Source organism: Onychostoma macrolepis, chromosome 12, assembly GCF_012432095.1.
Source record: "Onychostoma macrolepis isolate SWU-2019 chromosome 12, ASM1243209v1, whole genome shotgun sequence".
Lineage (NCBI taxonomy): Eukaryota > Metazoa > Chordata > Actinopteri > Cypriniformes > Cyprinidae > Onychostoma > Onychostoma macrolepis.
Window position 1 is genome coordinate 29,212,373 of NC_081166.1, and position 19,326 is coordinate 29,231,698.

At 34.0% G+C, this 19,326-nt stretch overlaps 1 protein-coding gene across 2 annotated transcripts in view; it reads left to right on the forward strand.

The window, feature by feature from the left end:
• Window positions 1-19,326, forward strand: part of usp22 (ubiquitin specific peptidase 22) — a 41,540-nt gene that overhangs the window by 11,612 nt on the left and 10,602 nt on the right. For both annotated transcript variants that reach the window (XM_058792742.1, XM_058792743.1), the window contains exons 2-6: window positions 3,660-3,792; window positions 10,306-10,419; window positions 11,456-11,557; window positions 15,823-15,989; window positions 17,307-17,454. In XM_058792742.1, coding sequence (XP_058648725.1) covers window positions 3,660-3,792; window positions 10,306-10,419; window positions 11,456-11,557; window positions 15,823-15,989; window positions 17,307-17,454 — 664 coding nt within the window. The remainder of the gene's footprint in view (window positions 1-3,659; window positions 3,793-10,305; window positions 10,420-11,455; window positions 11,558-15,822; window positions 15,990-17,306; window positions 17,455-19,326) is intronic.

Sequence of the window (19,326 nt, forward strand, 5' to 3'; positions counted from 1 at the left end):
CGAATGCAGATGAGGGTGTTTACAAAACACCATTTTCAACTAAAAACGGAAAACTTGATTCAGTTTTAGTTGTTCATTTACATGGCATTGCAAACTTTTCGAAATAGGTTTTAAAGTGCAATTTTTTGAAAACAATACAAAAAACAAATTTGTGAAACGGTGCATATTGTGTGTTTTTTTACAAAGTAACATCGCCAACTACTGGCCTAGCGTGCGTAAAGCAGCCTTTTGGTCGCTTTTACGGATCCGTGTGAACGGGGATTGTTGTATGTATACAGAACTTAAACCTTTTCCGTTCTAGTACATCATCGTCATGTGAACGTACCCTAAATCATTGGAGAAATCCTGCATCCATGACTTGAAAAGAAGTGTGTTGTTTCACCGGATAATCACAGTAAGATCTATAATTCATTTAGAAAAGAAATGTGTAAATTCCCTAGTGAAAAATAAAAAATTATTTAATGCTAAGTATACTAAAAATACATTTATGTACTTAATAAAAATACCCTGCAATTGTACTTTTGGTATACTAAACTGGCATACTTTAAAATCTGCTAAATTGGAGCAACTAATTTTGTCCTTAATGCACTTTAATTGTGCTGAAGTCCAACTAAAGACATACTGAAGAATATTTGATTGTGCTAAAGTGGAACTATTGCACGTATACTTCAGGTGCACTTTAAATATCTTGCATTCAAAGATTAATATTATACAGAGATAATGCAATCCTCATCAACGGTGACATTAAAACACATTGTAGGCTTAATATTAAGAAATGTGCATTGTGCATAAGTAGCGGGCCTACTCCAAATAAAGTTTAATTATAATTTTGATATCAGTACGTCTTGAGCGACATGTCAGTAAATATGCTAATAGATTTGAACTATACTTAGTATGAAATAAATATATTATTATGGAAGCCTTTTCTTTTCCCCTGCATAAGTAGTTCTATCCAGCCTGTGCGTTGTTTACAAAAAACAAACTAAAATAAATCTGTTTTTATACAGTCTACAAAGTGAAGGCAAAACATTTTTGTCCAAAATATAATAATGTTCTAAGATTCTAATAACAGAAAATAGTATTTTATAAAAGATTATCTGGTGATGAATATCACTGCTGCTTCTGAAGATTTGTATTATTTTCACACAATGTTTGTTTTACTCGTAAATGCAAATGAAATGCTGTGTAGAGCATTTGTACTGTTTACTGCCTACTGTTCTTTAAAAATAGTATGTGAAACTGCATGCATTATGCAATGCAACAATGTTGCAGGTTTAATAGAAGAGATTCTTTTTAATGCAATATAATAAACTTGTGGCTTATGTCAGACGAGAGATGGAAGGTCACATCAAGCACATTGCACTGTGTGATAGAGTCAATGCACTATATTCCCTGCGCTATAACGCTCATTTTGGCAGCTCTGCTATTCCTACAGATCATTTGCATACTAGCGCAGTGCACTGTTTTGCACATCAGTGTTTTAGTATCTGGGCGTGGTGAAGCTGTGGATCTGGGTCGAGATGCTCAAATAAAGCATTTCGTTATGCTTCCCTATCATAACACGAGCAGAACTTTTAAATATCGTATTGCTGTAATGCTTAATGATATTAGCCTTTATTGCAGCTTGCCAAACCATTAACAGCCACGTCATTCTCCAGCGATCCCATAAAGATGTTTGTGGCGCTGCTGTGTGTTTTTACACTGTATCGCGTGTTTGCAGAGTTCACCTCACCGCAGGCCTTTCTCCCTCCATGTCTCTGATCAAATTACTCTGATGAAAGACAGACAATACAATGCCTTTCCCTTCTCGGTCTCTCTCCGTCACATCCGCTTGCTTTCCGCTCGAATGCATTATACAAAAACATTAAGGTGTCTATTGGTTATATTAGCACGCAACATTCAGGCCGACTTCAGGGAACGGTGGCTTTTCTTTAAAGCGATTGCAGTGAAACCCGGCGCTCCAGATCTGTCTGTGTTCGCGTCTCACCTGTCGTTTAGCGCGGTCGGATGATGCTTATTCTCAGTTGTCTGCTGGGTGGCGTGTCAGCGGGGAATCGCAGAAGGGCGAGATGTGAAGCTGAAAATGGGGTCTATACAAAAATAGCTAGAGTGGAGGTAACAGCAGAGCGAGCTGTTAAAGACCGGATCTAAAACCAGCACTACAGTACTGAAGCTTGACATCATGCTGTTGGGAAATAGTGAGGCGGTGTAATGTAGTCTCCGGGAGGTTGACTAGTTTAATCTCTCTTTTCTCTTCAGCATTCTATTTTTTGCATTAATATTTCAAGGCGGCATGATATTGCAATAGTCTTCTCTGCTGTGATGCGAGTGAAACCGCTTCGTGAATAAAACATTTTTTTTAAAAATGTAGGATGGGACTTGATTTTAGTGGTTATTATACATGATTAATCTATGCATATGCATTTTTTTTTTTTTTCAATTCGTATGCACTATACAAATAAAAAAAATTTGCATGGATAAATGGTTTATAATAAACATTGACATTCTTATTTTCTGTATGTGATTTTTGCAGCTTCTAATTTTTTATAGTGAAAATATTGAGATTAAAAATTGAGGTTATGCCATTAACTTTAACAATATTTTATAGAGTAATATACAACTTAATGTAAATAATTTGATTAAAATTACATTTTTTTTAAAACTTTTTTATTGATTTAATTAAATTTAATTAGCAATTGCATAATTAAATATTTGTTTTAAATATATTTTAGTGCTGTCAAATGATTAATCGCATCCAAAATAAAAGGTTTTGTTTGCATAATGTGTGTACACTGTATATTTTATGTCTATATAAATACATACACATACAGTATATATTTTTAAATATTTACATGTATATATTTTTGTTTATATAATTTATATTATATTTAAATATTATACAAATATAACATTTTTCTTAAATATATACATGCGTGTGTGTTTTATTTATTTATATATATATATATATATATATATATATATATATATATATATATATATATATATGCATAATAAAAACACAGTACACACACATTATGTAGACAACTTTATTTTGGATGCAATTGATGGCATTAGTATATTTATTTATATTTTTAAAGTAAAGTTTAATTTGTTTAATTTTATATTGTTTAATTTAAAGAGAAAAATTACCATTTTCAGTTTTTGCAGTGTTATTAATATTAAGTATAATACATGGTTTTAAGAATCGTTAAATTTCATTTATATTAGTATAGGGACATTGGTAGGGTTGATAAAACAGTCTTCAAAGATGTCATGTTAATTTTTGCGTGGTTTAATTTCAGCTAACATGGCAAAGAAAGGTAAAATGCTACATGCAAAATACAAAGATGATGTCTTTTAAATTCATATCTCTTTAAAGCACTGTTACTATAACCATCAAAACACTTCTTCAGCAATAGGATACTGCCAGTTTTGTGCTATAAATGTTGTAGTTATTCACCTATTTACCCTTTTGTAGGCTGTAGTTGTCTGTATCTCCCTAAGAATGGCTTCTGAAGAAGTTTCTTCATTTTAAAAAAAAAAAAAAACAGATGGGATTTTACTGCTGCTAATTAACTAGTTGTTCAGACAGTCTACTAACTAGTGTGAATGTCATACATAACTAAACGCCTGTATCTCTCTCTCTCTTTTCTTCCTAGGCGAAGTCATGTATATGTCACATGTGTGGAGCTCATTTAAATCGGCTTCACTCCTGTCTCCATTGTGTGTTCTTCGGCTGCTTCAGCAAGAAACACATCCACGAGCACGCCAAAAACAAGAGACACAACCTAGGTAAGATGCACGCAGAGATTACTCATACGCATCTCTGCTTCTCGAAGGTAAGACTCGCTCCCACACGGACAGACGTCATTAGCAGAAAATAGAGCACATGAGTGCAGAACACACAATCGCCGCAATTAAAGCTCAGATAGAGCTGATAAATAAAGGACACAGTCACAACGCTTGATCGTCTCTGTAGGAAGGGTTTGAGATGCACATTGAATACTGAACGGAGAGATATTCTGATTTAATTAAATAGCTCAGCTCTACTTGCACCAAAACTAGGGCCCTATAAAATCTTTTTTTTTTTTTTTTTAATTATTATTCAATTTTAATACTCAAAGCATGCCTAATCAATTGATTTAATCTTTAAGAACTTAAGTTTTTTTTGTTATTTTTTTATTAATATTTCTGGATTTATAATTATTATATATAAATAATGAAGAAACCTATTTTATATATATATATATATATATATATATATATATATAACTCATACAATAAAAAGTTTTATTTCATTATTTATTTCAGAAATTATTTATTATTTCAGTCTTAATATTTTTTGGATTCTGTTTTAATGGATTAATTAAATTTTAATAATCAAAAAGCATGTCTAATCAATGAAATTCATAAAACTTTCAAAACTTAATAGTTTAAATTTTTTGTTACAATATTAAATAAAGATAAATAAATAAATTTGCTAAAATTGAGGCCTGTAATTTTTTCCCGCTGGAATTGTCTCTTTAATTTTTTTTTTTTTCTTGATTTATGATTTAATAAAAATGTATAATGAAAAAGATTGATTAAATTCAACCATTAGCAATTGAATTACTCTTTTAAAACGTACTCAAAATTGGAATAAACATGGAAGAAAGTTTACTTTAAATTCCATTTTTAAGACTAGATTCTGCAATTATGTACACGATTTCCGCCAAAAAACCCAGTTTCACGTTTGCTCCAAAAGCTTGATCGTCCTCTCGAGCAAGAAGCAGCAAGTGCACAGATCCGGCCGTGGATGTTTGGAAGGGGTCTTGGATTTCTCCCAGCTCCTTAATGCATCGCTGGCATGTAATTATCCCCTGTGTTTTAATGAGGAAGGGTGCCACCCTCCAACAACAAACAAATAAGAAGCGCAAACAGCCGGGAATGTGGGTAATTATAGCGTGTGAGGGGATAATAGTCCCAGACTCACTCGCAGCGTTTGTTTCCAGCGGTGGCATGGAGTTCATCACCCACCTGTTTCTTACAGCTCGTTTGGAAAAACCTAAACCTCGAGGTACGGAGCTGCCGTCTCTGTTTATACACAAGAGGAAAGCCCAAAGGACGCCAGACAGAGGAAGGAACACCTATGATACGGGCAGCAGACATGCAAAATATCGAATTGCAGAGCATTACTTGAGTTACTTCAGAACTTCACGTTTAATTCAATGTGTTCAATGCAGTAAATGGTAAAACTATTTGCTCTACAAACCAGTGTGTTTTTGATTATGATGATACAATAGGATAAATACCCGTTTGCAATATTAAGCAGCATGACGGGCCAGTTTTTGTGTTAAAAATAAGGTAGATAAATTGAATATTTTCAGTGGAAATACTGACATAATTATATAAATATCAGTGTTAACTCTATATCGCCAATAATACATTACCAGTCAAATAAATAATTGTCATCTGCTCACCAAGCCTGCATTTATTTGATCCAAAAATCAGCAGCAGTAATATTTTGAAGTTTTTTTTACTTTTTTTTTTTTTTATTTTTTTTTTTTTAACTCTCTTATATTTGAATATTTTTTTTTAATATTTTATGTCTGTGATCAAAGCTGAATATTCAGCATCATTGCCCCAGTCGTTCAGTGTCACATGATTATTCAGAAATCATTCTAATATGCTGATTTGCTGCTCAAGAAACATTTCTGATTATTATTATTAATATTTAAAAACGGTTGAGTACCTTTTTTTTATTTTATTTTTTTTATTTTTTCAGGATTCTTTGAATAGAAAGATCCAAAGATCAGCATTTATCTGAAATAAAAAGCTTTTGTAACATTATACACCATTCAAAAGCTTGGAGTCAGTATAATTTTTGTAATTTTTTTTGGGGGGGGGTGGAAGAAATTATTAATTTAAAATTTGCAAGGATGCATTAAATTGGTCAAAAGTGAGGATAAAGACATTTATAATGTTACAAAAGATTTCTATTTCAGATAAATGCTGTTCTTCTGAACTTTCTATTCATCAAAGAATCCTGAACAAAATTCTACTCGGTTGTTTTCAACATCATAATAATAATAATCATAAGTTTTTCGAACAGCAAATCAGAATATTAGAATGATGTCTGAAGGATTATGTGACTTGAATAGTGATTCTAAAAATTCAGCTTTTAAAATCACAGGAATAAATTACATTTTAAAATATATTTCACAGTATTACTGCTTTTTCTGCATTTTGGATCAAATAAATGCAGGCTTGGTGAGCAGAAGACAATTTTTTTTTAAAACATTTAAAAAACATTCTTTTGACTCATGTCTCAGTAAGATGAGATTTAAATGATCCAAACATATAATGCAATGCAATGCTGATGGAGAGATGAAGAAATAAACGCTCCTCAGAAGATGTGAGATGAAGATCATTCCTCCGCTGAGGAACAGTGAAAGTAAAGCTCCTCAAAGATCCTGAGGATCAGATTTGAGACGCACTGATTTTTCCAAAAAAATGATTGGAGAATCGAGTAAAGCTGAGCTGCTTCAGTCCAGTAAGTGTTCATCTGGAGACATGACCGCAGTTATTCTGACGTTTATGTGAAGCAGCAGCTGAAGGAGGATGTTTTTACAATTACACTAAAAGAGCTTTGACTTGATTTAAAAAAAATAAATAAAACATAATCTATCAGATGACTGAAAGCATGGGGTAGATTGTGTGCAACTGTTTTTTTTTTGTTTGTTTTTTGAAATTAATGTTGACTTTATGGCCAAATAAAATCCAATTGGTTGCTCTTTAACAGTAATGCTCAAAAGTAGGCCAGAACATTCAAACAGCATGTATTTGAAATGATTGGTAATTAGTGTGTTTCACGAAGTTGTGATTTCCATCCACGTCAGCAGCAGGAACTCTTCAGAAATGCAACAGAATTGAGAAAAATTAATCTTTATGCAAATGAGTGATGATTCAATGCAGCGACTACTAGGGCTGCTCGATTATGGCAAAAATCATAATCACGATTATAAGTGGGCAATATGACAAACTTTGAGTGAGGGTTTTTTTTTTTTTTTTTTAAGCTAGTGATGCATATCAAATATATATTTCCTGTAAATAAGGTTGCTAATGACATCTACATTGTAGAGACCAACGAAACTTCACAATTCTCAACACAGCAGAGCATTAGGTAACTAGCCTATTAGTAACAAATAAACAAACAAACACAAAGTCCTCAAAATTATTGAAAATGACTAAACTGTCAGTAATAAAAAAGCAAAGGACAAATACAATTGAATAAAAAGATACAAATGAAACAAACTGTGCTTTTAATGTTTTATTTATTTATTTTTAATTTCTTTTGTTGTTTGTGTGCTTAATAATAAACAAAGTCGCAGCAGGATTATTAGGCCGCTGTCACTTTAAGAGCCGCACGGATCCAGTTTAATGTTACACGCGTATTTTCATTCTCAACCCTTTATGTTCAATTATTACATGACCGACGAAGGTATACATGAATAATCACCAAGCGCCGCATTTTAACACACTTTTGTGTGTATTTGACCATTTAGGCGCGCAGCTTGAGCTAAAAGATGACTTCCGTCTCGGAGCGTCACAGAAATCCTCCTCTTTCACGCTTTTAAAAAGACAAATAAATCTAATATGCTTAATTAAATCAAGCCACGTCCCATTTCGCAAAAGTCATGTTACATGATTTTACTGATTTGCATGTGAAACTGGGCTTTTATGGAGGAGTGAAAGACAATGGGGCGCAAGAATCGTTTTATCTCGATTTATTGTATTTTCATAATCGTTGGAGGCAAAAATCAAAATCGATTAATTGCACAGCCGTAGCGACTACCGTAGAAAACACACGATGTGACGGCCAACTAGTGAACAACATTTCAGAAATCAGACTTTCAGCTATAAAAACTGTTGACCGTGCCAACAGAAGTATTCAGAAATGTATATTATATTCGAAAGGCAGTCTCTTTCTGTTATGCATCATTCACAGATGGCCTGAGCGGCTCGAATCGGCCGTGCTGACTCATAGGGTGCTGCTGTTGGACTTTGTCGCCTGTTTAAGCATCTTTTATGTCTCTTGCTGGACAAATGAAGTCCCTTGCCGCTGATCCAGTGTGGTTTGTTTGGCTCCAGGTGATGGTTTATGGTTTCTCGTGCCGCAGGCGTCATAACGCATCCACAGTATCACCGATAGCTCGGGTTTCGCTGTGTTCCCAGGCGGCATCGAGGCATCGCTCGTGTGTGTCGAGTTCCCCTCGGAGTTTGATTGAACATTTAATTAGGTTAGCCTGCGTACAAGGGATATCTGTGAATGAGCGCCGCTCCCAAGGAGGAAAACTGTGATTATTCTCTAAAGACGAACGGGGAGTAATTAAGTCTGAATGAGCCGGCTTCGTTTTGTGCATCTCTGTTGTTCAGGTTTATTTGGATGGCGTTTTGTTTTTTCGGCTCACACTTGTCAGGCTTGATCTCGGTGTTCTTTCCTCTTTTTCCTGCGCTGGTTCCCATGGTTACCTGAAGGCCTGCTATGCTTTTGGTTTATTCATCTGATGCATGCGTGTGTGTGTGTGTGTGTGTGTGTGCATATCACGCAACCCCGCCTCGTTTTCTTGTGCAACTTCTCTCTTTTCTGCTTGTCTAATCCATATAGTGTTTAAAGCCATCATGCATGACCACGGTCTTAAAAAATAGATGTAAATGCAACACTTTAAAATAGTGTTAAAATTGTGATAAAACGGAAATACTGACAGCTCTTTTCTTCCATATTGTGATGTATGCACAAATGAAAAGAAACAATGTAGTCCTGGTTCTATCTATCCATTTGTTTTAGCAGAGAAATCCCAATTTTAAAGCTCAGAGTTAATAATTACACAGATTTTTCTCAAATGCCACAGTCATCATGGTAAAAATAGTGACACAAAATAAGGGGAAAAAATTAAAAATGTAACACTTTACACAAAATAAGGTCAACCGTTTAAGTATAAAATAACCGGTGTTGTTTTAGGATCATTGAGTAACTATTATAGTTTGGTTATTATTTTGAATTAAATTAAATTTTGAAAGTAATCTTGTTTTTTTTTACATAATGCAAATTTTACTTTTTAATAATAACAATAACTTGAATATCATTTATTAATCTAGGTTAATGTTAATTCTAAATACATTTTTATCATAGTTTACCATTTATAAATATACCATTGTTAAATGTTTGTTCATAGCAATTAACATTAACCTAGATGGATAAATTCTGTAAAATATTGTTGTTCATAGGCAGTTTGTTAACAACCATAAGTGTATTGAATGGTAAAATGTTACTGTTAAAGAATGTTTTACATTTTAATGTATCTAATGCATCAAGAAAGGCAATGTACAGGATTATAGCTTAATAATAGAAATGTATTATCATAACAATATCAACCTTTGACAGAATGCATTTAACTTCTGTGATGCAACAGAAATATTTTTCTTAGGAGTTTAATAAAATAGAAACAATAGGTGTTTATCCAGTAGGATTTAATTTGATTGTGGTCAATATTACATGATATTGTTGGCCTATTGCGTTTCGTTGCATTGTAATGCAAGCATTTTTTTGGCTTGCACTAATAAACCAGAAGCATAAGACTTAAGTACATTTATGTAGAAAGCAAATAAGGTCAGGTTTGAGCAGATTTAGCACACGTCTGTGCCGATTGTTAAAATCCTGCCAGTTGGACAATGAGACTTCTGTCCCTTTACAACAACTGAAAATAGCCGTGCGAACATTCAGCCGCCGGTCTCTCTGCACTGAAAGCCACTAAAAGCCTCATAGTCTCCCGAGCACCTGTCAGCGGCTTGTGCCAGGCTGTGCATTAGTGTCGTGTCACAAATAGACGTCCGTCCCCGCTGCTGCGCTCCACCTGCGAACATTTAGTGCGTCTGTGTGAAACAGACCATCATTGGGTTGCCATGGGAACTGAAAAACAGGTACAGCCGCTGCAGGCTTGGAGAAATGGAGGGATGAGCCTTCGAGAACGATAATTCACAAATAATACTCCTCATTCACAATTATGGGTCTGCGTTGATATTGCAATGCTTGCTATGACATTTCACAGAGGACACGATATTGTGGCACAAGCAGCGATGGATGTTTTCTGTGCTGCATCCTAATTATTATTCCCATCACTTATTAAAGGAGGCAGATTTGCTGCACTGCTTGCAATGTTTCCTTAATGCCTCATCCATATTTACAGGACAGATACGGGAAGATGCGAACGTCAACTTCTCTAAAAGGCCTCTAATAGGTTCCTGTGTTGTTCTTCTCTCATTCAGCTATAGACCTTTTGTACGGTGGAATATATTGCTTTGTGTGCCAAGACTACATATACGACAAAGACATGGAGCAGATTGCCAAAGAAGAACAAAGAAAAGCATGGAAATTGCAAGGTAGGCCCCCCCTTCTCTTATGCATAATGTAGTTCAACTTTGCCTGTAGCTTAAGGGCATGTTAATTCAGAAAATTAATGTTGGAAGCTGTTGGGTTGCGAGCCACAGGAGGGCAAGAGTGTGTGTTTTGTTTAGGACACTGATTAGGGCTAATTTTTCTTGATGGTTTTGCTATTGAATCTGCTTAATTGTAAAATGCAACAGTGCTTAACCAGATTTTTTTTGCTGAAGGAAATTAAAAAAATAAATAGAGCAACTCATTTAAACAAAACCTGTGTAAAACCTGTCTTTGTCATGACACTCAGATGCATTTCTGCATGCGAGTATTACAGTGACGCGATGCATTTTGAGCTGGTTTGATCGTAGGCCTCATTGATCTGAGCTCATGCAGTGAACACTGCCAAAATGTAAAAAATTATAAAAAAAATAAATAAAAAAGAGTTTAAGCTCAGATAAATCAGGCTAAATTATTTATATAAAAGTTTCATTTTAGACAAGCCCTAACTGGAATATATACATTACTATTCTAAAAAATTTGGAATAATAAAGAATTTCTTTATGGTTTAAAAAAATAAATAAAAAGTATAGGCATTAATTTGGTCAAAAATATAGTAGAAATTGTGAAAATATTATTTTAATTCAAAACAGATGTTTCTTTATAAATATATGTTAAAATGTAATTTATTCCTGTGATCAAACCTGAATTTTTAGCATCATTACTCCAGTCTTCAGAAATCATCCTAATATGCTGATTTGCTGCTCAATAAACATTTCTGATTATCAATGGCCAATATTTTTGTGGAAACTGATGCATTTTATTTTTCAGGATTCTTTGATGAATAGAATGTTCAAAACAACAGCATTTATTTGAAATGGAAATCTGTTGTTACATTATGTCTTTACTGTCGCTTTGTATCAATTTAATGTATCTTTTCCTGAATAAAAGTATCGATTTCTTAAAAAAAAAAAAAAAAAATGTGTATATTCATAGGTTGCTTTACATGAAATATAATGCAAGAATTCTCTAAAACATCAGGTATTGGAGAGAAATATTCAATGTGGGAGCCTACGAAGCGAGAGCTGGAGCTGCTGCGACACAACCCCAAACGAAGGAAAATTACAGCCAACTGCACCATAGGTAACAACTTCATTTCCCACAGGCCACGCTTCCGAGCGATTCCTCTGAAGCCCTGTTCAATAATACAGTACTTAGTAGTTGATTAGGAGTCTGCCAAAACTCATCTGTTTAAAACTAGTCGGTTCAAACAATTTTGTAGTAGTCAAGCGTCTGGAGACTGCAGCGGAGCCAAAAGCACTCTTTGTTTCTTGGCCACAAGTGCCATCAGTTGTGAACGTTTTCATCAATTTTTGTGTGTGCGTGCCATGACGGAGAGAGAATAAGAGTCTCTGTGCACACAAATAAGGAGAGCTGTGGATGTTGGCCATTAGAGAAATAATCTTTCTCCTCCTCAGCGGTTCGGCTCTCTCCCTTCTCTCATTTTCACCCGTTTCTCCTCAGTCAGAGGGCCTGGCACTGGAGTAATAGTGTTAAACGTCTTCACCACAGGCCCGGCGTAGGCGCTAAACGCCAGCCTCTCTCACACCCAGAGAAACGCACTAATGCGATTAGCCATATGAGAGCCGCAGCTTCCATTGATCATTTAGGACATAATATGGCCCGTGTTTGATGAATTCTGTAGGGTTATTGTGTGAGATGTTGGTTTAAGTCTCTCTTACACCCCGAGTAAACCGGAGGCGTGCGATGACACGACGAATCACGACACAACAGCTTGAGGCTGCGTCTACTGGAAGTGTAAAAACGTGTTCGTTAAAGACGGACCAATCAGCTGCGAGCTCAGTGCTTGACTTCAGGACAGTAAAATGAAATAAAATACCGTTTTCAACAGCAGAATCATTTTGCACAAAATAATTTTTTTTTATACCGGTGGATTTGTATTCTAAAGCAGATAGGATTGGGAACTGGGACTCGGTTCTTATTCAGAGACGATTAAAAATACACAGAATGGCTTTAACCCTTGTGCAACCTTTTAGACATTTTTGTCCTTTTCAGATTTTTTTTATTTTTATTTTTGCCTGTTGTTGGTAGCTGCACTAAATTTTGGCACAGGTGTGTATTTTTATTGGAATTTTACTATTTCGTTTAATAAATCTACTTTGCACTAGGTACAAAAAATATTTCCTCTTTTGGACAAAAATGTCCCCATTGAAACCCATTAAACTGCTATTTTTAATCACAAACAATCTTACTGAAAGCTCATTTTTTGAGATATCAACCTCAAATTTGGAACACAACTTGTTTGGATTCATGGCTTTGATTTTCTAGCAGGTTTAGAGCTCAACATGTTTCATAAAATATTTTATATAAAATATTGTTTATAAATTTTCTTTTCTTTTTTTCTTTTTTTTTTTTTTTTTTTTTCTTTGGTTTCACTTTTTAAACTTTTTTTTTACTTCAACAATAATCTGCCATGGGTCTTTAAAATGAGACCAAACTTAAGTCTGTGCTCCCAAGCTTCATTTTATTTTTTTATTTTTTTGAATATTGAGTTTTTACATTACAATTTAAACAGTACTCCCCCCCCACCCCACAACCACGGCCTTACAAAAAAAAAGAAAAAAAAAGCAGATAATCTTGAGTCAAAAACATTCCAGAATTTAGTGTTTCCAGTGAAACAATAAAAAAAAAAAAAAAATTTTCTTCAATACAAATAAAGTGTCCCATGCTTGTTCAGTCCATATGATATCATTTAACGCGAAAGGCCTGACAACATCCAAAGATTAATTAATTAATAAAAATAAACAAATAAAAAGCTTCACATTTTTATGTCCGTTTTTTTGACATGGACATTTTTGTGTAAAACCTATGTGTAATTTTTTTTTTATTGATGCACAAGGGTTAAATATAAAATATAGCACTGCAGTGTAGTCTTGTAGCAAATAAATGAGTTCTTTATAGTGGATCAAAAATATACAGCACAACTGATTCCTGAATAAACAACTGAGTTGTTGTTGGTGTTTTTTCAGTGAATCAAACACATACAGCATAACCAGAGTAGTCTGATTCTTACGCAAATGACTCTTTTAAGCCATTTTGTTACTTTGAATCGAAATCCAACCGATTCCTGAACGAATGACTCTTTTGAGCTAGTTCTTTTTAGTGAATCACACACATCGCTTACAACTTACTGTTTGTTTTTTCTGTGAAACTTGCAATTATCACTTTTTAAAAAAAAAAAAAAAAAATGAAAAGGCTGACTATCTAAAATGATATCAAATATTCCTTCAAAGTTCAATAATTATTAATAGACCTGGGGCTGTTTGCATAAACTGTTTAGACTTAAAAAGTTAGTCATCTAACTTTTTTTAGACTGGTCATAACGTTTTAAATTCAGTTGAAAAGGTAGATTTGTCTTTATTTGTATTGGAAAAGTAAGACTGATTACCTCTTGGCAACTACTAGTTGGTCAAACTAGTTGTTAAGACACAGTCTTAACATGATGGCTTTATGCAACTGGCCCCTGGAATCACTTCCAGCATCATTTAATTACTTACAATAGCAATGCCTAAAAACAACTCATGTAATGACATTTTATTTCACGTGATGCACACCTAATTTATTTAATGCAAGCAGTTTGTGGTGCGTCTGGATGCTGGTTTGTGAAGCAGGGGGTCGTTGTCTGCAGCGGTGTGTGTGAGCAGGATCAGGCGTGTATATGATGTTCAATCACTCGTGTGCATTAATAATATATTCGCACTTGAAAGCGTGAGGTGCCGCAGGAGACGTGTCTCTCTCTCCAGGTCTTCTCCCGCTCGGCTACTCGTTTTGGTCGTGTCTCCGTCTCCGTCCCTCTCTTTAACTAAACTCTGGGAAGCGTGAGGAGCAGATGTTTGGGAGCTGTAGATCTGGAGCGAGGCCAGTTGAAGACGTTTAGCCACCCGCTGAGAGGAGCGCAGGCCTTCTGTTTGCTCGTTCCTCCTGTAACCCGTCAAACTGAGCGAGAGGAGACTCTGACTGACGCACAGTCTTCTGGAGTTATGCACTTTTTATCTTGTGAAAATGCATTGGTTTGCTCAGTTTTAACCATTTGCACAAGACGGGAGATTTGGTTTATCAATCTGATGTTGTTGTGTCCCTGCAGTCTGTGCCGCCAGACCACATTTTTTTAGGCCAAAAACTTTTCACTATTTGTTTTTGTTTTATGCCCTTTTAAATAATTTTTCAGTTTGTTTTTATATGTATGTTGCCCAAATTGGTTTCTGTGTAACTTCCAGATGAAGATTTATATTTTAGTAGTATTATTATTTTTGAATATTTATTGCATATTACTCATTCATCATTATTTATTATTATAATAATTAAATATCTAATTATAATTGCTAATACAATTGACAAACCGTAAATACAAAGTAAATTAATAAAATGTTCTTGTTATTATTATTATTATTATTATTATTATTATTAATAATAATAATAATAATGTATAATAGTAAAGGTTAATAAAAGTGGTGATACGGTAAATGCAGAGTAAATTAATAATGTTTATTATTTAAACATAAATTACAAATAAAAATTGACACCGTAAATATGAAGTAAATAAATTATTCTTAATGCAAATAAAAATCATGACAAACAGTACAATGTAAATTAATTTGTATTTACAGTTATCACCATTTTATTAGTAATTTATAAAGTAAAGTTATTGTAACTTTATTGTTAATTATTATTTACAAATGATGATAAATATCAAATCAAAAATATAACAGTAAATAATACAAAGTAAAATAATAATAACAATAGCAATTGTATGTTTTCCTTTTACTGATTGTACTTTTTAGTTATTTATCAACTATTTAATACTACTACTACTACTTCTAATAATAAGTTGTATTTTATGTTCTTACTCTGTAATTTTTATAGTATTGTATTATTATTATTATTGTTATTAAAAATAAATACAAATTATAATACAAAGCAAATTAATAATAATACCAGTTGTATTTTTTACTTTTTACTTTGTAAATTTTTTATTATTATTAATTTCTTTATTATTATTATTTATTTTATTTTTAACTACTTTTAATAGTTTTAATAGTTAATAGTTAAATAATAATAGTAATAAAATTATATACAATTATTATTCTTAGTAGTAGTTTTGTGCTTTTAAGTTAAAAGCAAAAGCTAAAAAGTTTAGAATTTTAAAACCGAAAATAAAATATAATTTAACATTTTTAAACTAACCATTACTGGTGATTATTTTTTTTTATTATTATTATTATTATTTTTATTTTTATTTTTTTTTTATTGTGAATACTCAGCCAACATTTATTCATGTTCATCGTTATTTCTAACTCGCTCCATGTTTCCCGTCTCGGCTCTTCCAGGATTGAGGGGTTTGATAAATCTGGGGAACACGTGCTTTATGAACTGCATCGTTCAGGCTCTCACACACACTCCGCTGCTGAGGGACTTCTTCCTGTCCGACCGACACAAGTGTGAGATGCAGTCCAACTCCTGCCTGGTGTGTGAAATGTCTCAGCTCTTTCAGGAGGTGAGCTCTCAACACACACACACACACACACACACACGCACGCACGCACGCACACACACACACACACAGTCTGGCACATGTGGTTTACGGGGACTCTCCATAGGCGTAATGGTTTTTATACTGTACTTACTGTATGTGCTATTGCTCTACATCAACCCTACACCTAAACCTACCCCTTATAGGAAACTACTGGCAATTTTTGAATTTCATAAAACACTGTTTTGTATTTTTATTTTTTAAGCCTTTTGTTTTACGGGGACACAGGAAGTGTCCTCATAAACCATGTTTACGTTGTAGTACCCATGTTATTATACACATTTGTGTCCTCATAAACCACACACACACACAAGTGTCTCAAAGTGTCATGAAGCCCTAAAACACATTTTTGAGATGTTAACATATGAACAGGTTGCACATCAGTGAAAACAACAATTGCACTCATTATGTCTATTATTAAGGGAAAAGTGGTTATTTTATTTTTTCATTTCTTGGAGCAATTTCGTTCTTCCGGTTCAAAAAGCAAAGTCACGTTAAAATGAACATGTGTTAATTTGCAGTGGTGGTTGGCTGCCGTGGCTGGAGCGTGCGCGTCTACGTCATCAGTTTTCTGAGCTTTTCTCAGTATTATTCATGAGAATGAACTCTTATGATCCAATCCTGAATCATGATCCTGTAATGTAAGCGTGCACTCCGTAGGTGTTTTGGTTTTTGCAAAATACTGTCAAATTGCACATCGTTAAAACAACAATTACGATGTCACAGACGATATATATATCGCACACCCCTAAGCAATAGCCAACAATACATTGTATGGGTTTTTCTTTTATGCCAAAAATCATTAGGATCATGTTCCATGAAGATATTTTGTACGTTTTCTACCGTAAATATATCAAAACATAATTTTTTGATTTGTGATATGCATTGCTAAGTACTTCATTTGGACAATTTTTCTCAATATTTAGATTTTTTTTGCACCCTCAGATTCCAGAGTTTCACATTGTTGCATCTCAGCCAAATATTGTCCGACCCTAACAAACCATACATCAATGGAAAGCTCATTTATGCAGATGATGTATAAATCTCAATTTCTTATGACTGGTTTTGTGGTCCAGGGTCACATTTGTCTGTATAATGAGGTATAATTTATTGGGTGTTTACTCCCCTCTACACTTCCACTTTTCCACAGTTTTACACGCCCATATCTGGAGTCTTTTTCAGATTTAATGTGTGAAAGACCAGTGCAGAAACGGGGGTTTCATGATGCTTTAAACCTTACTCTCGTGCATATCATCCTTCTCTCTTTGGTCTGTGCTGTAGTTCTACTCGGGTCACCGCTCTCCTCACATTCCCTTCCGGCTGCTGCACCTGGTCTGGACTCACGCCCGACACCTCGCTGGCTACGAGCAGCAGGACGCTCACGAGTTCCTCATCGCTGCTCTGGATGTGCTTCACAGACACTGCAAAGGTACTGCAGCCAATCAGACGCCACTGTTTCAGTGGAGCAGCCAATCAGAGGACAGCTGTGTTAAACCACTTCGTTCAGAGTTGAATGTGGGATTTTCCTACTTTACGTGACCAAACTGTATATTACTCATTTATTTTATGTTGTGGATTAATATTAATAATAACAATAATGATAATTTATAAATGATAAATTGCTAATAAAAATTGTGACCAATAGTAAATGTGAAGTAAATTAATAAAAATAATTATTATTAATAGTCATATTTTATAAATAATAATAATATTAATAGTAAAAGGTGATGAGTAAACAAATTCATAATAATTTGACAAATTCATTCAGATGAGGCAGATATGGGTTTTTATTTGAAATTTCAACATTTGTTATTAAACTTAATAATAATAATAATTTATAAATTAGTTAGTAATAAAAACGGTAAATGCAAAATAAAGTCATACAAATAATTATTTAATAAATGGTGAAAAGAGTAAACGATTCAAAGTAAATAATTAAAATAAAAATAATATACAAGTAATAAAACGTCTCAACAGTACTTAAGATGTAGCAAACAAACTGCATATTGCTCTATTTATTTATTTTTTGTCATTATTTATAAATTTATAAATTCTAAAATAAATGGATAAAAAAAGTTTCTAATAAAATTGTGGCAAACACTAAATAAATAAAAAAATATTAATAAATTAATAATAAAAGATGATGTAAACAATACAAAATAAATGATTAAAATAATCTTTTCTAAATGATACTAAATGAATAAATTTTCATTTTAGAGTCAAATCTGGGATTTTCCTGCTTGATAACTCAACACTACTTGATTGCACAGCATTTAGCGATTAAACTGCAGTGCATGTATTCTATAGCTGTAAGATCCATCATTTACCGTGTTTTACACAGCTGTTTCTTTAAACTGCAATTTGTTTCTGTCAACTCTATTTTCACCAAGTGTTTAGTCTTCATTTTGTAATTCATTCACCATGTTTGTGTGCCGCATCTCTGCGAAAAGTGTTGTTTTTGCCAGGTTTCAGAGCTGGAAGGCCGTCTTCAAAATCTGTTGCACTTTATCCAGTAGGAAGCTGCAAATATCATCTTTCCGAATTGAGTGAAACGCAACATTAGCTAGTTAATCATATTAGTCCCACCTGGCTAGTTTTGAGATGAAATGGGTGGTACGGAGCAGGAGAGGTAATGAAGGAAGGCTGCGTGACAGCTGTATTCAGGACTCATCTGCTGTGGGAGAGCAGGACGAGCCGGAACAGAATGAGTTTGCAGATTGAGATTGAGCTGTTAAAGATGAAGTGTGTGTGGATTCTGAGCCACGTCGTCTGCCATTGGCTGGACAAACACAAAGCCCCGCCCCAGAATAACACCATTGGTGGAGCCAGATCTGATGCTCAAACAAACAGAGCGATGTTTTGGTGGGAAAAGTATTTTAACATCGAGAAAATTACATAGATTTAGGGATAGTTTACTCAAAAATGAAAATTCTGTCATTTACTCATCCTCATATTGTTTCAAACCTGTATCTTGTTTCTTTCTTCTGCCGAACACAAAAAAAGAAGATATTTTAAAGAATGCTACCAAACAGTTTCTGTGGCTTTTTATCCCTACTGTGGATATCAATGGATCAAGCAACTTCGTTCAAAAAACATTCAATGCCAGCATTCTCCAAAATATCTTCCTGTGTGTGTGTGTGTGTGTGTGTGTGTGTGTGTGTGTGTGTGTGTACTTGTTTTTCTATTCTGGTGGGGACTTAAACCTGAATACACACAGACTCATGGGGACTCGTGTCACGGTGGGGACCTAAACTGATGTCCCCACGGGCAAACAAGCTAATAAATCACACAGAATTAAGTT